The sequence below is a fragment of the Cornus florida genome, unplaced genomic scaffold (genome assembly GCF_030987335.1).
Source record: "Cornus florida cultivar Cherokee Brave unplaced genomic scaffold, ASM3098733v1 CherokeeBrave_3.0.0_Hap2_Chr09, whole genome shotgun sequence".
Taxonomy (NCBI): domain Eukaryota; kingdom Viridiplantae; phylum Streptophyta; class Magnoliopsida; order Cornales; family Cornaceae; genus Cornus; species Cornus florida.
The window spans coordinates 160,001-182,371 of record NW_026775579.1 but is presented as its reverse complement, the minus strand read 5'-3'; the positions used below and the strand labels follow the sequence as shown (position 1 = coordinate 182,371).

The window sequence follows — 22,371 nt, the reverse complement described above, 5'->3', positions numbered from 1 at the left end:
CTAATCGAAACCAAGCACCTATACAAGTGAAGGACCAACGAGGAGGAAGCACGTGGGTAAGTCCAAAGTGAAATAATAGGCCTGAGCCCATTGGTCCCATTGGCCCAATTCACTAATAGAAGACAATCCAAGCCCAATACCGAAGCTAGCAATCCTGCATAGTAAAGGAAGCCGTAAACTTGAAACAAGTATATGATATATAAGGAAATAGAGGCCTAATGGGAAAGAAAAACAGAAAAGGAAAAAGCTCAAAGGAAGAGCTAGTCCTAGACTAAATCAAATATTATAATTATTATAAATAAGGGTAGATACCCCCCAATTAGAGCTTCCTGAGTTTCTCTATCATAACTTTTGATTATTGTCGTTTTCTTTGATGGAGTGGGTTGTTTTTATTTTGTCGATCATCGTTGCGTACACAGATTTTTGCACCTACGTCAATGGATTTATATACTGACATTGGCCTATATGTGTCTTATCATATGTGCGGTTTCACCAGCCGGTGACGCGTGTGCAGAGAAGAGAAAATAGAGGAGATCAGTGGCTCTCAAATAAGTAGGACATTGTTGAGTTGAGTTGAATTTTAAATGCAAAAAATAATGCTCATGTTTTTTATTAACACAGTACACATCCTAGATCAAACCAAAAGACACTAGAATTCTTTAGAGACGGATTTAAAACGAGCAAACTCACGTGCAGTTCTTATTTCTTTCAAAAGCTGTGAAAAAAAATAATAATAAAAAAAAAATAAAAAATAAAAAAAGTTGGAGACCACACTTGACATTGCTATTTCGAGTTATCGTGTCTCAATTGCTTGATCATCTTTTGGGAGCCATTCTTTGGCCCCATAATATAAGCTTCATAAAACCATCAAAACACCTCAATTACCTACACCCAAACAGATCAAATCATACAGGATTAAAATGGTGCATTACAATTAAAATGAAATGCTGAACCCATTGGGAAGTGGCAGAAGAAACCATCCATCCAAAAAACGTGGCAGAAAATCACCCATCACTTGTCAATATGAAGGTGAGAAGAACAATGGTAAGGGCAAAAAAAATGGTTGCTCCAGAAAACAACAACATAGCCTTGTTCTTGCCGCTCGGCCTCTCTTGATTGCCCAACTCAATTTCCTTCAGAAGCTCCCTCACTTCTTCTATATCGAAGTCTTTTGCTGCTTGGAGCAGTCTCCCTTGAATCTTCTCAAGCTTATTTAGTCTAGAAGCTCTGGATGCATCCTTGGCCGGCCAGATAAAACCAGTCACCATCCATAGGAGAATGCCAACATAGATGGCCACAATAACGTCAACACTGTAATGGTGTCTTTCCCTTATTTCTCTCTGGGCACTGTGCATTACAAGTAACCATATAAAACCAGAGCTAAAACCTCCATATGCTTCCTGCAATCGAATACCAGATATGAAGAAGGCCAACAAGGGTCAGTGATTCAACGAAAACCTATAGCATGGTGACTACTGGTAGTGGGAGAATGCTCAATTTACATTTGTATATCATATTTACCGTCCAAGCCATGGCTGTCAGTACAGCAACAAGCATGTGGCCGCTGAATACGAGGTCATTACAGCCGCCTTCAGCTTTCTTTAGAAGATTGTACCACGAAGGTCCTTCGGAAGCATGTGGCCGCAGGAAATCAGCTAAGAAGCTCATTGAGCCCCAGTCTGGACGGTTGTCACCAATGTATTCTCCAGCATCAGCTGGAAAATAATGAATGGAAATGTTAATAACATCACGTTCTTGTAAAATAGGAAAAATACATGGCAGATTATAAGACAACTTTAACAGCAGAGAACAACGCAGAACTTCCAAAGAAGGAATATGATATAAATTTTCACTATTCTGTGTTGAAAACAAATTGACAAACTCCCCGTTTTATGAATAGTAGAATTTGCTGGAGAAATTTCATCATCACTTTAGGAGGAATCTTTTTAAGCCTGAGAATATTTTCTAAAGTAGTCCTAAAAGAGCCAGAAAACTAAACACACAAGATACTGTGTTTAGTAACAGCAAATATCATATTAATGTCTGGCAATCAGGTACTGAAGATACCTCTCTCACTCTCTCTCTCTTCTCTCTCTCTCCCTTGAGAAGAGGGAGAATGAAAAGTACAAACACAATTCACCACTTCAAACATAGAGAAGACCAAACACAGGAGCAAACAGGATCTTATCGAGCACATACCATAAGCTATATCATGATAAATAATCTGGCGTATAGCATTAGCATCTGAAGCATAAGGGACATAATATTTCTGAGCCCAAAGATGAGGGTATGCAGGGACTTTGAATCTAGCTGACGCACACCAAGGCCGAGCTGATGGCAGAACTGTAGATACAAAACTTATGGTCCGAAGAAGCCGCCCAATTGCCATGGTGAAAATGTACCTTGCACCCAGCCCAAGACCAGGAGCTTTTACAGAGTCAAATAGTACTGAGAAAGCAAGCATTATGAACAACATAAGGAAATGGTGCAGTCCAATAATGCGGGCTCTCAATATTTCAACTATTGTGTGAGGAAGTTTTTCATTCAATGCCAGCAGCAACCATTGGCCAGTGTCAGGAAGAGGTCGAGCATCACTATCAAATATTTAGACAGCAAAAAAGTTAACCATTGCTAAATGTAGCCAACATATAAAGTGGAAGTAGTAGGGAAAGATCGTAGTGTTGCCTAAGTACATATTACCTGACATATATGAATTAGATCATACTGAGAAATTTAATGGAATGGTAGTTACAACTCAATTTGAGATCAGTAAGTATTCTCTCTTCTGCTTAGACACCAGTGTGAGATTGTAAAATCCAAGAAAATTTCAAGAGTTCTAAGTTGCTGTATTTTCAGATTATGGTCAAATGATTCTCCAGGGAATGAATTATAGCACATATTTAACAATTTGAAACCTAATTTGGGTACTTAATAGCTTAGAATTTCTGTGTGTTAGCAACAAGAATGTTGCCTTGAAGATTGAACTGCTTAATTAATAATTAGTAAATCTCTAGTAGGTCATATTACAAATCTCGGTCCAACTGTTTTCTTGAGCTTAATAACTGTCTTGAGATCAATAAACATCATCTATTCCATTTCCAGTCGCTCATGTAAGATTGTAAAATCCCACAAAATTTCATGAGTTTTAAGTGACTGTATTTTCAGATTATGTACAAACGATTCTATACTTAGTCTTTTAACAATTTGACACTAAAGTTGGGTCCTCATTAGCTACAGGGTTCTCTGTGTTAACAACCTCGATTTTTTCTTGAAAATCCAAATGCATAGTTAATAGTTAGTAAAGTAATTAGGGACCATATTAGAGACTTGGTCTAACTGTCCAATTTTCTTGAGCTTAAGAACAGTCTAGAACTACCACCACTACACTACTACCGTTAGTGGTAGTAGTGGTTCTCTTCTTATGTATCCTATTACTTTTTTCCCCAATTGGTCCACATTTTTCAGAACTTTCACTAAGTTAAAACATTATGCAATGGTGTTCCAAGAGGTTCTTCTACAGATAATTTTTATTTTCTTATTACTCATGGGGTAAATCTTTGATTAACTCAATTAATATCAAATATGATTATGTTTTTCCTAGTCTAATCCTCAACCATACTAATTCTAAGAACAAATGTTCTCAATAGCCAAACACAATGATCCACATGGAAGTCAGCATTTCAAATAACAAGGATTCCCCTTCTCATCGACATGGGAGCTTTGTCGCATGCTGCTTATCTAAAAGATCGACAGTAGCTAATCAGCTTTAGTTAAATGAGAAAATTCTACTTAATTTTATCCTTCATGAACAATTACACTATGACAAAAGAAATGGTATATCAAAGGTAGGCTGATTCGTTTGGTCATTTTTTGTATTCAGAAAAAGTAGAAGGGACTTCTAAAATTAAATGAAACTTTTGATCCTATATCAAGTCCTAAATTAACCTTTTCAATTTCGGAGAAGCTTTTAAACTCAAGAGCAGCATTCATAAATTTATTTTCAAGGAGAAATTTGAATTTAGAAGTTTCAATAATGAAAATACACATGTACCGATATCTAGCCATCATTATATCTACATGCAAAACAGAGAGGTCCTTTTGATTTGTTCACTGCCCCTGTGAATAATAACAAGCAATAAAGCCACATTTGCAACCTCCTAGTTCTATGGATGATCTATAATGAAATTAATCTCCTAGAGGAGTATACTATAATTTTTTAAAAGCTTACCTTTACCAGAATTGTGGCCATATCTCAAACTACTACAAGCTTATTACTTTCCAGCCATAATATCGCTCCCATTTCTAAGTCAGACAAACCATCAAAATCTATTTCACTAACAAGCATTTTAACGCAATATATATCACAAAAAATAATCCTGAAGAATGAGCATTAGACATTTAATCCTGTAAATGTGTACATATATCTTAACTTAAAGATGTATTTAATCTGCGCTTCACTGAATTCCTTGATGATCAAAACTTGAGATTAGGATTTCACGTCATGCATTGTCAATGTGAAATTAGGGCATCAACATATGACCAACCAGAGAGATGCTGTGATTGTATTATAAGAATTTGGCAGTCACCCAGCAAGAACTTCATATTTAGCTGAAAATATGAATGCTGCATAAATTGTCACTCACACACTTTAATGCCATGTTCAATTCTTCATCACCGTCCAACTTCCAGAAATAATTTTAAATAATGCGTTAACAGAGCACTACTAGGAAAAAAATTCATGGTATAAGGCAATCCATGGTACATGATTATTAAATGTGCTTCTATTACCATGTCCTGAAACATGCATTTTCACTCAATGGAACTCAACCCACACTTGTACAAATTTCCTCACAAAAAACACCGAAGAATCTCAGGTAAAACTTCCATGATATCCAAAATTCATTACTAATTCTAGCTAAAAATCATTGCCTTATTTGGTCAATAATGATATGAAAATCAACTGTCAAGCCTTAGTTTTAACAATTGAAAAAGGAAAATATCAGAGTATCCAAAATTCTATTTCACTACTAAATTTATCCACAATCTCAGATGAACTGGAGCATTTCAGATCTAACAACGATTCAATCCCTAGTCAATGAAGGTTTAACTAAAAAATTATCACCAAACCCTAGCATCCGAAAATCCATACAAACTGGTAACTACTTTCTATGTAAAACTTATCAAATCAAATCCTAATTGAATATTAATGAAACTGAATCCATTAAAATAAGTCCACATTAGAACACACCCAATCAGCTCAGGATAAAAAATAAAAAAAAATAAAAAAAGAAAGAGTCAAATCGGGAAACCCTCGTTCAAGATTCACAATGAAACCTTTAATTCACCCAAATAAGAACTAAATAAACAAAGACAATAAGCAAATCAAACAATAAAAGCCACAAAAGCAACACTGTGGAAACCAATGATCGGTAAAAGATTCAACTATGAGTTATAAACCAAGGTTCATTCCGAGTTGAGTTTTAGCTGAGAGATATACATATACGCATACAAATTTTACACGCATATTATATATATATATATATACACACACACACACACAGACATATATATACATTACCGGTGCCAATCGAGGCCGAGAACGGCGGTGACAGAACGGACGGAGAGAGATTCGAAGAGCAAGGTGGAGAGCAGGAAGATGATGCTACCGAGGAACGGGAGAGCGGAGCGGAGCTCGGCAGACCAGTGTTTGTAGGAAGGAACGCGAACGATGGCGACAAGAGCGAGAAACATCCAAAGAGCCGGCTGAAGACTCGCATGCCAAGACGGCGACAGATGGCGCAGGTAGTCGATGCCGACGTAAGAAATGGCGGCCAGGCCCAGACCGCCGCCTCGGTTCTTCAAGATCGCCGCCGGCCATGGCGGTGGCGGCCACCACCTCATGTCTCTTTTAGTGGCCGCGTGATTGATGAAAAAAGTCTCAGGTGCGTGTTAGTGGAGTGTTGCAGGTGGAAGGGTGAGACTTTTAAGTGAGAAATTTTAGTTTTAACAATAGTGTGATTTGTGACACTTTCCAAAAAGAAAAAAAAGTGATTACTGATTTGTGAGCACATTTAATTACAAGACAGATAATAAATGTCAAAGCTTCTTAGAACTTAGAGCTTCTTAACTCTTTAAATAACCTTTAGCTCGGTTTGATTTGTTTAGTTTGGTAAAGAAAGATAGAATAAAGTTAAAAGAGGACAAAATGAATTGTTAATTTTATTTAGATTAATTTCATTAAACCCCCTTAATTTTTTTCTCTCTCAAAAAATTAATGAGCTATTATTTGACATTTAACTCTAATAACACTAATAATAATAAAAAAAATCATTAAGTCACAGTTTGAAATCTAACAAAAATTAACATGTATGTCAAGTGAGGGCAAAAATTTTTAAAAGACAAAATTGACCTATATGGCATTTGTTGAAGCATGATTCTACACGGCCCGAAATGACACCGCTTTCTTGCAACATAAGATATAAGTCTTGACGGTAATGTGTGACGCTTACCAAGATCTCTCCGACGATCAAATCAGTCACCGAAACTTTGAAATAAAGGCAAGAATTTAATATGTCGTTTTTTCTCGTACTTCTTTGTTAAGCTCATTCTTATAGATGGCGATCCTTCAGTCTGTTCCGATCTGTTGGGAATTTGAAGAGACTTGTTGGGATTTGAGTAGATTGGTTGAGATGGAAGAGATTCCTCCGTACTTTGATTGAACTTTGTAACCTGATTCTAATCATTAATTTAATCTTTAAACTAGTTAATCGGTTAGATTACCTCCTATTTCAAATTATGCTTCCCAACATTTAAGACCTAGAAGACGATATATTTGTGTGTGTGTGTGTACATATGTATTATACGTGCACAAAATAGAAAACTTCCATTTTGTTGGTCAACAAACCATCGACAATTGAAAACCAACATCAAACCATTTGCAATTGAAAACCCTCAACTCAAGCTTTTCATGGTCAACAAACAATCGGCAATTGAAAACGTCTATTTTATGTCAATAAATCATTTGCAATGGATACACACACCATATATGTATATGTTATATGTGCAGAAAATTGAAAATCCCCAATTGATTACAAGAACCCTCCAAGTGATATGCTCATGTTTGTTCCAACCCACGGAAACCCCTACCACTCCATCACCACCACCACCCATCAACCTTCAATTTCAATAAGAAAAAAAACAAAAATTCTAATGTGATAATTTTGTCTAAGAATGGAAAAAAAAAAAAATCAAATCCATAATTTTTCTTGGGAGTTGTAAATACATGCGGGCCAGGAAAGCTACAAAATCACTCTTCTTTGTTTCCATATGTTGTGTTTTTTGTGGAGTCTGATCACGTGTTAATAACGTGAAGTTTTTTGGGAAACAAATGATTTTAATATTTTGGCTACTGGAACGTTTAAATCGGTTCAAGAGTTTTGGAACCGGTTCCATAGCCAAATCAATGAAATGTTGAAATCAGCCACTCTCCAGTGAGAACCGGTAGCCAATTCTTTGTACAGTGGCAGAACATTACAGAAGTTTTTGTGGAACAAGTTGAACTGGTTCCAGAAAGGCTGAACCGATTTAACTCTTCTGGGAAGCTACATGATTTATTTTCCTTCTTGGAATTGAACTCTACAAAAAACAATTCTTGTGGGATAAGTTGGGTTCTATTGTCTGGGGCTATAAATATCAACCCTAATCAGTATTTTTAGGGTGTGAAGAAATGTGAAAGAAATTTGTGCCAACACAAGAAAGAGCATTTGAGAGAGATAGAGAGAAAATTCTCCTTGTAATTCTTCATTTTTTTCATAGTGAATTTGTTCAGTGTGCTCCATGGACGTAGCCCTAAGATTTGGGTGAACTATGTATATCTTGTGTTCTTGTGTGTGATTTTTTTTAATCATTTTTTCTTTATAATTGCTTGATTATTTCTCGAACAGCACGCGTTGTTATTTTATGTTTTCGCCACAATAACTGGAATCAAATTCGGTTGATTGTGTAGAGTAACTCCAATAACTGGTATCAGAGCCTTTAGTTGAGAACCTAGGGCACAGAAGGTGTTTGACAAAATTTCGAAAGTCTTTCGATCAGATCTGTTTGTTCGAGTGGGAGTAATGACATCAGAAGATAAGACATCCACATCTATGATCGAGTAGTTTGATGGCACAAACTTCAGTTTCTGGAAGATGTAAATAGAAGACCTCTTGTTTCAGAAAAATCTATATCAACCTTTAGGAGAGAAGCCTGAGGATACAAAGGATGCAGATTGGGAATTACTTGATAGGAAGGTTCTTGGCAACGTTAGATTGACATTGTCAATCACCTTTAACATCAAGAATAAGAAGACGACGATGTCTCTCATAGCAGCCCTTTCTAGTATGTATGAACAACCTTCTGCAGCGAACAAGGTGCACTTGATCAAGAAGTTGTTCAACATGAAGATGGTCGAAGGTGGTAAGTTCAACGAACATCTAAATGTGTTCAACGAGATAGTTGGGCAATTAGAGTCTGTTGATATCGACTTCAAAGATGAGGTCCAAGCACTGCTAATTCTAAGGCAGTTACCTGAGAGTTGGAGTGGCACAGTTACAGTGATCAGTAGCTCTACAAGGAAGACCAAGTTGAAGTTTGATGAAGTTTTGAACATGATTCTGACTGAAGAAATCAGAAAGCAAACAGCAGGGGTTTCCACCAGTGGTTCGGCATTGAATGTTGAAAGTAGAGGCAATGGTTCAAACAAGAAGAAGGGCAACAGTAATAGAAACAAAGACAGATCCAAGTCAAGGAATGGAAGGACACAGTCTCAAAATTTCAGGAATTCCACATATCTCAGTGATGTTGAGTGTTGGAATTGTGGAAAAAAAGGACATTATCGTTTTGATTGTAGACTTCCAAAGAAGGGAACTGAAAGAAAAACTGAAGCAAATGTTATCTCAGAAGAATTAGGTGATGCATTAATATGCTCTTTGGAGAGCAAGGCGGAGTCATGGGTTTTAGATTCCGGCACATCGTTTCATGGTACCTCAAGCAAAGAGCTATTTAATAGCTATGAACTGGGCAACCTTAGCAAGGTCTATCTTGGTGATGATTAGCCTTGCAGTGTCTTTGGCAAGGGTGAAATGCAAATCAAGTTGAATGGGTTAGCTTGGAAGTTGAAGGATGTGAGATACATCCCTGACTTGAGGAAGAATCTGGTTTCGGTGGGACAATTGTCAGATGAAGGTTTTGTTACTACCTTCCATGGAGACTCGTGGAAAGTTTCTAGAGGTGCAATGACCATTGCACGTGGTAAAAAATCTAGCACTCTCTACACAACTACCAGTGCTTGTGGGTCTATAGCAGTTGCAGAAAACAGAGAAGACCACAATCTTTGGCACCAGAGACTAGGTCACATGAGTGAAAGGGGACTCAAGATTATGCACTCAAAGGGGAAACTACCAGGCATATAGGCAATTGATATCGACTTCTATGAGAGTTGCGTGATGCATAAGCAGAAGAGGTCAGTTTCAAGAAAAGTGGTAGAGATCTCAGAAAGGAGAAACTTAAGTTACTTCACATAGATGTTTAGGGGCAAGCCATTATCTCATCCATTGGCGAAAAATCCTACTTCCTAACTTTCATTGATGATCACACGAGAAAGGTATGGGTTTATTTTTTGAAGCACAAATCTGAGGTATTTGATGTGTTCAAGAAGTAAAAGGCCATGGTGGAGAATGAGACAGGTTTGAAGATCAAGAGGTTGAGGTCAGACAATAGTGGTGAGCATGAAGACACTAGGTTTAAGAAGTTCTATTTTGATAATGGGATCACACTAGAAAGGATTGTGCAAAGAACCCCACAGCAAAATGGGGTGGCAGAACAGATGAACCGAACATTGACAGAAAGAGCCAGAAGCATGCACATACATTCGGGTCTACTCAAACAGTTTTGGGCAAAAACAGTCAATACAACATCCTACCTAATTAATCGTAGACCATCGGTGCCTTTGGAGCATCGAATACCAGAAGAGGTATGGAATGGCAAAGAGGTAAATCTTTCATGGTTAAAAGTTTTTGGTTGTATTGCATATACACATATTAGTGACCATGCTAGGGGAAAGCTCTACCCCAAGTCACTAAAATGCATCTTCGTTGGGTATGGTGGAGATGAGTTTGGTTATCGACTCTAGGATAATCAAAACAAAAAAAATTATCAGAAGTAAAGATGTGATTTTCAACGAGAAGGTGATGTACAAGGATAGAGATACAACACAGTTAACTAGTCCTGTATAGAGTAAGCCTAAGTTTGTTAAGTTGGATGATGATCCAGAGAGTACTGACGCAGAGCAAACAGATGAAGGTTCTTGGCCAGAACTCACAAAGCATAGTTCACCGCAAATTCTAACTCTTATGCCTGCACCCAAAAGGTCTACGTGACCTTATGTACCGAATAGGAAATATTTAGATTATATGTTGCTCATAGATGATGGTGAGCCTGAATGCTATGATGAAGCATGTCAGGTTGAAGATGCTAGCAAATGGGAGCTTGCAATAAAATATGAGATGAAGTCCCTTATCTCCAACAAAACATGGGAACTAGCCAAGTTGCCCATGGGGAAGAAAACACTTCACAATAAATGGGTGTACAGGGTGAAAAATGAACATGATGGTTCCAACAGATACAATGCGAGAATACTGGTCAAAGGCTTGCAGCAAAAGCAAGGCATTAGCTACACAGACATTTTTTCCTCTGTTGTGAAATTGAGTACCATTTGCTCAGTTCTTAACATTGTTGCAGTAGAAGGGTTGCGCCTCGAGCAGTTAGATGTCAAAATTGTTTTCCTCCATGGTGACCTTGAGGAGGAGATTCACATGCAACAACCGGAGGGTTTCTCAGTCAAAGGGAAAGAGAAACTAGTATGCAAGTTGAAGAAAAGCTTATATGGTTTGAATTAAGCCCCGAGGCAGTGGTATAAGAAGTTTGATGGTTTTATAAAGCGACATGGTTACAACAAGTGCAATGTTGACCATTGCTGCTACTTTAAGAGGTTCAAGTCAAGTTTCATTATCCTTATACGTTATGTTGATGATGTGTAAGTGGCAAGTGTTGATTTTTAAGAAATCAGCAAATTGAAGAAGCAGTTGTCTAGTGAATTCGAGATGAAGGATCTTGGTGGAGTGAAGCAGATTCTTGGGATAAGGATTAGCAGAGACAAACAGAACTGTACTTTGCAGTTGTCTCAGGCTGAGTACGTTGAACGGGTTCAACATGAATAATGCTAAGGTGGTGAACACTCCTGTGACGGCTGTGATACCCCTCGATTCTAGAGCCACGGGTGATCAAGTCGGAGCACAGATCCAAGGGATACCAGACAATCAATATGTAAACAAGCAAGAATAAAAAAAAAAAAAAACTGAATTAAGAATAAAATAATATTGCGCTGAAAGAAATCTGAAGTAAAAATCCTCAAACTTTTAAATAATAATTTAATATCATTTATATCCTCCAAATCCGTATAACTCGGGAATCCAACTAGTGGACCCCTAATAATCCCAAATGATAAAACTTTACAGAATTAAAATCCAAAACTAAAATAAAAAAGAAAATCCTATGTAGTCGGAAGAGTGAGTGTCTGTGTCTGCATCAACACGATCAAGCTCTAAGCCTGGTACTATTGAACACCTGAAAAAAATAAGAGTGGGTCAGACCCACATGCAAGTTCCATCCTACTATAATCCATACATAAACCCGATACGCAGATACATCCTAGATAGCTCGGCAATAGCTAAAGTAGTCCATATAGATATAAGTACACACTATAGGACGTTCACCAACCCACATAATCCGTCTCAACCCGAGTAAAACAACCAGGGAAACATTATCAGGCCTAGTTATCAATCCCAGACGATATACGCACCCTAACCGTGATCAGGAGACTCAAGCTCGTATCACGGGACCATAAATATATATATAAATTCCTTCCTAGTGCAGAAAGATAAAACAAATAACCATTGTGTCGTTCAACTGTTTTAGTTGGCAGGACATGCATGATCGGTTGAGTCGATTACAATTATAAATCAACCTTCGCAATAGCACGAATCATTGTAAAATAGGGCTATTGGTCGGGTAAGTCGAACCACTGGGACTGCGCTAATCTATGGCAACCTAAGTGTCTAGAGTCTTTTTAGAATGATATGGGGTGTTCATAGAGGATTTGTTGGTTATCACTTAAGCTATGAAATTAAGGTGCATAAATTAAAAGTTTGCAAGAGTTGAAGGGAAATGAAATACAAGTAAAGAGGACTAGGGAAGTGAATCTGCCTCCATCCCTATACACATGCTAGATTAGAGCTAAATTGGGGGAAAACAATATATATATATATATAGTCATGATACATAGCACACTTGGTTGTTATAATATGCTCAAGAAATTCATTAAATCTGAAGCAAGCGTAATCCATCAAAGGTTAACATGTTTAGACTACCTAACTAAGGTGTAGCTTAACCACATTTACTTGAATGAAAAACTATCAAGCCCTAGATAAAATGATGAAGCACATGAAGGCAAGAAATAAGCATAAATCATCAAAGGTTTCACCTAAGCAATGATCTATCAAAGTTCTTATCAACATGCCATTAAACCATTTCATGATCTCACTACCATTGTCACCATGAGAGTGCAAGCAACATGATTAAAAGAATAAACCATCAAAGATAGATAATTGACTCAACATTAATCATTTAAATACATGAAGATCCATTACAAAAGGCAAGATACTCTAGACCATGAAAAGACCAAAGATTATACATTGCAATCCCCAAAATAGAACTATACTAGGACATGCTTACAAGGGAGGGGCTTCGTCACCTCCCTAGAAGGAGGTTTAGTTACCCATGGGAGCCTTAGAAGAAGGAAGAAGCTTGGTTGGAACCTCCATTTTCGAGCTCCCTTTCCTTGGCTTCAAGAACTCTATCTTCTCCTCCTCTTTCTCTCTCCACAAATCTTGTAATGTGAGATCCCCCCTTGTTTGTGTGGTTCCCCTCCTTTGTATAGACATCTCCCTCCACCAAATAAGGCACAGAAACCCACCAAAAGACATCTCCAACCAACCCATAAAGATGGAAATCAGAGATGAGAGAAATAAGGTGCAAGTGGGTTGAAGTGATGGTTCTCGGAGAGGAAACTGCCCGGAGTTCGAGCGCTCGAACTAAGGACTTCGAGCGCTCGAACTAGCACTTCGAGCGCTCGAACTAAGGTTAGTCCAGTGAGCTCCTTCCTCTTAACCTACTTTGCATAACTTTGGTAGAACAGCCATAACTTTTTGCTCCGAACTCCAAATGACGAACCGTTTGAAGATTTTGAAAGTTAAATCGAAGCTCTAAATATGTCATGTTTAAATGGAAGTCCAGTTCTCGAGTTTGATTGGTCAAAAATGGCGAGCAAAGTCAGATTCCGCTGCTGCCAGAACTTAGCCTTGAGCACATTGCTATTCAAAGATTTGATAAAACACCATTTTTGCTCCTTTTTGGCCAATGAACCTGAAAATAAGTAAAAGCGTGCAAATAAAGATAATTTACAAAGAATAATCAAAAGATGGATTTAACTAATGCAGCTAAGGGCGCTTGAATATGCAATATTCGGCGCTTATCACACCGCCAAACTTACATTTTGCTAGTCCCTTAGCAAAACTAAAATGAAAAACTCAATGAAATGACAACAATGGAAATGCTACCACAAAATCAACTATGAAAAATGAAATAAATACATAGCTCGAATATAACTCGAAACAGACACAGGACTGGAGATGGGGTCATTGAGGAGACTACCATGCATATATGAAGCATTGATACAAAAAAAAAAAATGGTTAAACACATTTCAATAAACACGCATCAACATCCTAGTCTATATAAATAACTCAATTGTCATCTCTTGACTGGAAATCAACTCTAGCTTCAGTGAAAGTGGATTGAATTCACAACATGCGGCTTTTACTTTCTTTTTCCAGTTTCAAGACACAAGTCTTCAAATCGTTGAATTCCCTTTTAAATGAAGTCCCTAAGGCATGAATTAAATTACAAACAACTTTGTTGCTTGTTGACAGTTTATTTTAACTCGAAAATGATACATAAAATGGTTGTGCAATGCTGAAATCCTTTAAGCTTTCTAACCAACCCGTATAGCAAGCGTTAGGCCAACAACTCCTAAACTAGATGGCTTTAGGGTGCTGAGTGTAGAGACACTCCTAGGGCTTAATAGCTCGAATTGGCAAGGCTACGAACTCCAACGAACCATGTTTAATAAAAAAAATTTTTGAATGACCTTGCAATGTCTAAGTCTTTTAAGCTTTCTAACCAACCTATATAGCAAGCGTTAAGCCAACAACTCCTAAACCAGATGGCTTTAGGGTTTTGAGTGTAGAGGCACTCCTAGGGCTTAATAACTCAAGTTAGAAAGGCTACAAACTCAAACTGGTCAAAAATATATATATATATTTTTTCTTTTTCACACCAAAGGTATCCATCTATTAGGTTCATCAATTCAGATTGACTAGGTCAAGATCACGGTTAATCAAGTTACATGCCTCACGGTTAAGTTTCCAATGTGCATCTGTACATTGTGACGCATAAAAGAGTGGAAAATCCAACGAGAATCTAATTGAGACATTTATACAGACTAATTTGAAACCACATGATCACTTTAAAATCACATTTTTTCTTTATTTTCAAAAATTCACAATTGCTTCTATATCCACGGTATTAAACATATGCTTTATCTCCGCCCAGTTTCAAATTATACTGTCATTGCTTAGCAAAAATATGGAACCAACAATGCAAGTTGCACCCCCAAACTGGAAGGACACATTGTCCTCAATGTGGGAGACAAAGATGGAAAAAAAAATAAAGGGCAAAGGGGATAAAAGGAATAAAAATACCCAGTGGAGCGATGAAGGCAAAGGCGTCCAGCTATATAAAAATGCAAAATGAGTCCCCCAAACTTGAAATGTGCCACCTGTAATGGGATATGAAGAAAAAGCAGAACAACAAGAAAAATAGTAACAAACAAGAAAATATGGACAGAAAATGTCGAAAAAGAAGATAACAGAAATGCTAACGGATTTTTATTCATAAAAACATGATTACAAAAGGAACTGAGAGTCAAACATGTTGAACTAGAGCAACTTGTGCATAGCACAATCCTAAAGTTGAAAAGTAAAAGAAAAACAGAAAGGAAACATACACAATTACAAAACAAAATGAAAAAGTCCAACACTGGCAGCTATCTACGGGGCCGGGGGAAAACGGGCGAGGATAGCATTGAGGAGGGATTGAGTCTCACGCCGGTCCTCCTGTGCCATGCAACGGTCCTCCGCCGCAACACGACGGTCGTCAGCAGCAAGGCGACGGTCTTTTTCAGCATGGAAGTAGTCCTCCCGCACAGTCCGAGTGTAGTCGGCTAAAGAAAGCTCAAAACGATCCATCCGCTCATGAAGACGGGCAAGACTAGCCCGGAAGAAGGCTTGGTTGGGCGGAAGATCAACAGGAGGCTCGTCCCATGCAGCGTCCTCCGCCATGGGGTCATCCTCAGAAAAAGGAGGAGATGGAGAGTGGGGCAAAGGAGGAGCAGCGAGCCGAGGGTTCAGAGAATGGCTTAGAACATTGGTCCACCGGCGGAGAGTAAAAGTTTGAATCTTTTTGCCCCTTGGTTCATGAGGAGGAACCATGAAGCCCTTGTACTTCAAGATCTTGATAACAAAGAATGGTAATGGCAAAGGCCGATTTTTAAGACGCTGTTGCCGTGCATTGATACACTCGTCCCAAAACCGTATAAATGTGTCCCAAATGAGTTTTAGGACAGAGAACCATTTGCCTTAGTCCATGGCATACAAGGCTTGCAACATCACACCTCGGCGCTCGGTGCTGTGCGCCAAAGGGTAAACATTATGCTTGAGAACGGAGTCAAGGAACCAAACTCGCTCCGGAAGGGTGGATTTGAGGGTAAAGCTCCGAGGGCGATGAGGGTCGTCCATGTTGCAAATGGCAGCGACAACCTGCTCCATAGTTAAAGTATCCGGCTCCTCATATAAAGGGAGATTCTCACGATTGACAATGTCATCGGGGCACTCCAGAGGACAGCCAGAGATTGCCACCATGTCCGCAAGAGTGAAGGAAAAAAGAATGCCATCAATGGATGTGGTGAGAGTGACCGGCGGCTCTTCAGGGCAATTAAGATTCTGGAAGAAGAGCCGCACCACACAGGGGTAGGTGACCTTGGAAACAGGTTGGCAAATGTGCTGAAGATGCCGGTTAACTAGCTCCGCGACAGCCCATGAAGTGGTGGGATGAGTGTCAAAGACACCCGTGAGCGGGAATAGAAGCTCATAATTGAGCTCTTTGTCGAGCCAAGGGGCTCGGGGCTGTTCATAAGGAACGACGGGAACATCCTCAGAGGGTCTAGGACGACGGGAAGGGCCGGCACGAGACATGTGGAGAGGCGAACTTGGTTGGGGAATTTCAACGAGCACCTGGTATGCATAAAGAAAGAAAGGATGTGAGAATGAGAGGAATCTATGAAGAAACCCAAAAAATTTCAGACACAATGCTCTCTATGATAGAGTATAGCAACAAGCACAATTAAACTCCAAAGATTTGATGCCCAAACTCCTCAAATGTAATAAGAAAACACAAAGATTAAAGAGAAAGAGGGAAGAGACATACCTTGGAAGAAGAGTAGAGAAAGGCACCGGTGGAATGAGGAGGAATAATGGGGGTGATGGTCATATATAAAGGGATGGATGAAGAAGAAGGAGAGGAGTGGGATGTGGGTAGGAGTTAATGGAGGAAGAGAAGAAGGTGGAAAGGTGGAGGTTGTGGGTGATAGAGGGAGTGGGTGAGGGGTAGGAGTTAATGGAGGAAGAGAGGAAGGTGGAAAGGTTGTGGTTGTGGGTGATGAAGGGAGTGGGGGAGGTAGGAGAGAAGTAATGGGAGAGAGAAAAGGTGGAAATGGAAGGAGGAGGTCGTGGGTTAGGGAGTTAGAAAGACACGGGAGAGGGAGAGATCAGATTTAAAAACTGGGGAAGGGGGGTTCGAGCGCTCGAAGTTAGGCCTTCGAGCGCTCGAACTTGAGGCAGTGAGGTTCGAGCCCTCGAAGTGTGCACTTCGAGCGCTCGAAGTTGAGGCAGTGAGGTTCGATAGACTTTCGAGCGCTCGAAGTAAGGACTTCGAGTGCTCGAACTTGAGATAGTAGGCTCTTACTGAAAATTGGAAGTTTCAAGGGCTCGAAGCTTGGACTTTGAGTGCTCGAAATTTGACCAGGGAGCAAAGCTTGGGTGAAATGACTGAAATTGCCTATTTGCCAACATCTCTTCAATGCATGAATGGAATTTGGAGTGAAGTTTCCAATAATGCAAAAAAAAAAAAAATATAGAGGTCATACACGTGAAGCATTCCAACAATCCAATAAAATTGCCGGATGGAGCTGAAAATTTCCAAGTATGAAAACAAGGGTTGTAGAAAGCCTAAGAGAACCAGTTTGAATTGTTGGACACAATTTAAGAAAATTCCAGATAAGGTTAAATTTTGGCTTTCCTTAGTAATTTCCCAGAAAATTTCAAAGCCCGGGCAATGAAAATGTAGAGAAGTCTGGAAATAGAAAGAAGTGCTTCTCTTGCTGTGCTAAATTTAAAGTCGATAGCTAGACGAAGCTAGAACAGGCATCAATCCTCATAAATTCGGTCTGTCAAGAGGACTTCCTTAAATTTTCGGGTTGGGACTATACTGTCAATGCAAGGCTTAAGCCGTTGGCCATTAACTTTAAAGAGCGATCCTCTTGCCGAATCTTGGAGTTCAATTGCTCCATGAGGAAAGACAGTAGTGACGATAAATGGACCATCCCATCTTGACCAGAGTTTACCGGGAAAGAGTTTCAAGCGAGAATTGAAATGCCAAACCTTTTGTCCCGGGGCGAAAGACTTGCTAACAATATGCTTATCATGAAAAGCTTTAGTCTTTGCCTTATAGATTTTGGCATTTTCGTATGCATCATTTCGGATTTCTTCAAGTTCATTCAGTTGCAAAGCACGATTAAAGCCAGCCTGTTTGAGATCAAAATTTAGCCTTTTTATGGCCCAAAAAGCACAGTGCTCTAATTCTATTGGAAGATGACACGCTTTGCCAAAGATAAGTCGATATGGAGACATGCCAATGGGTGTCTTATAAGCTGTCCGGTAAGCCCAAAGTGCATCGTCTAGTCTTAGTGACCAATTCTTGCGGTCCGGGCGAACCGTTTTTTTCCAAAATGTGCTTTATCTGCCGGTTAGACACCTCTACTTGACCACTCGTTTGAGGATGGTAAGGTGTAGCAACCTTATGGATGACGGAATACTTAGAAAGGACGGATTTAAGATAACGATTTCTGAAATGTGATCCGCCATCGCTGATGATTGCTTGGGGCGTACCAAAACGACTAAAAATGTTAGATTGAATGAACTCGATCACAACTTTATGATCACTGGTTGTGGTGGCCGCGGCTTCCACCCATTTGGAAACATAATCCACCGCTACAAGGATGTACTCGTAGCCATAAGAAGATGGAAATGGTCCTATGAAGTCGATTCACCACACATCAAAAATTTCAATTATTAATATGGAATTGAGGGGCATCATGTCCCTTTGGGACATGGATCCGAGCCTTTGGCATCTTTCACATGATTTACAGAAATTGTATGCATCTCGGAACAAGGAGGGCCAATAGAATCCACTTTGAAGAACTTTATGAACGGTTTTTTTGGCACTGAAATGGCCTCTACAAGTAAGAGTATGAGAGAAATTGAGAATGCTTGTAGTCTCAACTTCGGGAATACATCGCCGGATGATTTGGTCCGGGCAATATTTGAATAGCTCCGGATCTTCCCAAAAGAAATGCTTGACTTGGGAAAAGAACCGGTCCTTCTCTTGTTTGGACCAATGAGTTGGAATTTTACCTACCGCAAGGTAGTTAACAATATCCGCAAACCATGGAAGATTTGCATGGGAAATCTGGAAGAGTTGCTCATCCGGAAAAGAATCAAGGACAACAGCGAAATCGGACGATTTTTCAATGAGTAAGCGAGAGAGATGATCTGCGACAACATTGTCTGCCCCTTTTTTATCCCGAATTTCGATGTCGAACTCTTGAAGTAAGAGTATCCATCGAATCAAGCGGGGTTTGGTCTTTTTTTTTTTTATAGCAAATGCCGAAAGGCGGCATGATCCAAGAAAACTATGGCCTTGGAACCTAGAAGATAGGAGCGGAATTTGTCCAAGGCATAAACTACAGCTAGCAACTCTTTTTCAGTAGTTGTGTAATTTAATTGTGCATCAGAAAGAGTTCGACTAGCATAATAAATGACGTATGGGAGCTTGTCCATACGTTGGCCCAAAACCACGCCTAATGCATAGTCGGATGCATCACACATGATCTCAAAAGGAAGAGACCAATTAGGCGGTTTCATTATTGGGGCAGATGAGAGGAGAGTGCGAAGTTTAATGAAAGCTTCCATACAAGCTTCATCAAAATCGAATGGAACATCCTTGGCTAAGAGGTTGCACAAGGGCCGTGAGACTTTGCTAAAGTCTTTGATGAAGCGGCGATAAAAACCAACATGGCCAAGAAAAGAACGGATTTGACGGACGGAATTCGGAGGAGGAAGGTTAGAAATTAACTCAACTTTTGCCTTGTCTACCTTGATTCCCCGTTTAGAGATGACATGACCTAGAACAATGCCTTCTTGGACCATGAAATGGCTCTTCTCCCAGCTTAGAATTAGATTTGTCTCCTTACATCTTTGGAGTACAAGAGATAGGTTGTTGAGACAAGAATCAAAGGAGGAGCCGAAGACAAAAAAATCGTCTATGAAAACTTCCAAGAATTTTTCAACCATATCGGAAAATATGGACATCATACATCTTTGAAACGTTGTAGGAGCATTGCATAGCCCAAAAGGCATGCGTCGATATGCAAAAGTTCCAAAGGGACATGTGAATGTTGTTTTCTCTTGATCTTGAGGGGCGATTGCCACTTGGTTATAGCCGGAATAACCGTCGAGAAAATAATAGTAACTTTGGCCGGTTAGCCTTTCTAGGATTTGATCAATAAATGGCAATGGAAAATGATCTTTCCTAGTTGACAAGTTGAGCTTTCGGTAATCAATACACACACACCACCCGGTGGTGGTTCGTTGTGGCATGAGCTCACCTGCTGAATTTTCAACAACGGTGAGACCGGATTTCTTGGGAACAACTTGTGTGGGGCTTACCCACTTGCTATCAGAGATGGGGTAGATGATTCCCGCATCTAACAATTTTATTACGTCCTTCATTACTACTTCCTTCATGTTAGGATTTAACCGGCGCTGAACCTCTTTAGCAGGCTTTGCATCATCCTCCATATGAATGCGGTGCATACAGATGGAGGGGTCAATTCCCTTCAAGTCAGCCACTGCCCAACCAATAGCTTCTTTGTGCTCTTGTAGCACCGCTAAAAGGTTGGTTTCTTGGTCCTTTAGAAGATCCGATGCAATGATGACCGCGAGAGTTTGATTTGAACCAAGGAATACATAATTGAGATAGGCCGGGAGCGGCTTAAGCTCAAGTAGCGGTGGAGATTTCAAAGACGGAACCGGAGGAGTAGTGGAAAGCTGAGGAAGCGGCTCTCTTGGAATTTTCTAAGGGGGAAAATCCATGATAGCGTCGACATCCAGCAGAGAATTAACTTCTTGGATGGATTGGTCAATATCAAAGTTTAAGAAGTCGAAATGAGATATGCAAGTCTCAAGGGGGTCCTTGCTTAGAATGAAGGGGAGAGATTCTTCAACCACTTCATCAATGACATCAACAAGAAAACAATCATCCTCATTGGAAGGATGTTGAGTTGCATGAAAGATATGGAGTTTGACTTGTATGTTTCCAAAAGCAATGTCCATCACCCCAGTTCGGCAATTAATTGATGCATTAGCCATAACTAAGAATAGCCTACCAAGGATCACTGGAATATGCTTTTTTGGATCGTGGACCGGTTCCGTGTCAAGAACCACAAAGTCTACCGGGAAGTATAATTTGTCCACTTGGATGATAACATCCTCAAGAATGCCTCGTGGATGCTTGACCGATCTATCGGCAAGTTGCAAAACCACGGAAGTCGGCTTTAAATCTCCCAGGCCAAGCTGTAAGTAAACTGAGTATGGAATTAAATTCATACTAGCTTCTAAGTCAAGGAGGGCCCTCTCGATTTTGTTGTCACCAATGACACAAGAGATTGTGGGGGCACCCGGATCCTTATACTTTGGAGGAGTGCTGTGCTGAATGATAGCACTAACATTTTTAGTTAACCTCACTTTCTTTGGCAAATGACTTTTAGAAGTGCGCTTTTGAGTACACAAGTCTTTGAGAAATTTCGCATAGGGAGGAATCTGCTTGATAGCATCCAAGAGGGGCAAGTTGATCTTCACTTGCTTGAAAACTTCCCACATGTCTTGAATTTTACAATTCTTGTTCCCAATGTGTGTTGACTCTTGAAAACGTTGCGGAAACGGAGCTTTTGGCTCATAAGTAGTTTCCACACTTGGGTTAACATGTGTAGGATTTCCGTGAATGGTATTTGGACAAGAAGAGCTTGGAATTTGATTGGAAGAGCTTGAATTTGGATTTCTCAAAGGAGGTTCTTTTCCATTTTTGTCTCCATCAACCTTGTTACCAACCACTCTACCACTCCTAAGGGTGGTAATCGCTTGAACATGCTCATGACTCGGCCTACTCGATGGAAGGGTTTCATCAATCGCATGCATCCCTCGAGGATTTTCAAATGGTTGAGCGGGAAGCTTACCCTTGTCCTTTTGAAGCAATTGGTTCACAGAATTAGCTATTTGGCCCACTTGATTTTCGAGCTTAGCTATGGATTGAGTATGAGAGTGAACCATTTGAAGAGTAGGTTGCAAAGATGTAAAGAGTTGCTTGTTGGAGTCCATGATTTGCTTGTTTAATGACTCCATCATTTGCTTGTTTGCAGCCACAATTTCATCAGTTGGGTAGACCGGAGGTTGATTAGAGACATTTGGATTATACGGAGGACGGTAGCTTGAGGAGGCTGGAAATTGCCTATTTTGAAATTGAGGAGGGGGCTGATTTTGATGCCCTTGATTTTGGAATTGGAAGTTTTGTGGGGCTTGTTGTCGCCACGAAAAATTAGGGTGATCTCGCCATCCCGGATTGTAGGTATTGGAATAGGGATTATTCCCGGATCTTGAGAACATGGCATGAGCTTGTTCTTCATTTGGATTGGAATATTGCTCCGGTGTGGGACAATCTTCTGTGAGATGGAATGGACTAGTACATGATGAGCATATAGAACTTGC

General features: G+C 39.7%; 1 protein-coding gene across 1 annotated transcript; it reads right to left on the bottom strand.

The window, feature by feature from the left end:
• Nucleotides 1–881: 881 nt before the first annotated feature.
• LOC132273396 (protein PHLOEM UNLOADING MODULATOR) lies at nt 882–6,032 on the bottom strand. The gene is made up of 4 exons (XM_059774351.1): nt 5,579–6,032; nt 2,200–2,594; nt 1,522–1,715; nt 882–1,400 (listed from the first exon to the last, which is right to left on the bottom strand). Exons 1-4 carry the CDS (start codon nt 5,899–5,901, stop codon nt 1,005–1,007), a joined length of 1,308 nt encoding a protein of 435 aa, XP_059630334.1. The 5' UTR covers nt 5,902–6,032; the 3' UTR covers nt 882–1,004.
• Nucleotides 6,033–22,371: the final 16,339 nt, after the last annotated feature.

Coding starts and splice junctions, on each gene's coding strand:
- LOC132273396 (XM_059774351.1), bottom strand. CDS start 5,901: ATGAGGTGGTGGCCGCCACCGCCATGGCCGGCGGCGATCTTGAAGAAC. Junction 1,716..2,199: donor TTATCATGATATAGCTTATG/GTATGTGCTCGA, acceptor ATTATTTTCCAG/CTGATGCTGGAGAATACATT. Junction 1,401..1,521: donor TGACAGCCATGGCTTGGACG/GTAAATATGATA, acceptor ATTCGATTGCAG/GAAGCATATGGAGGTTTTAG.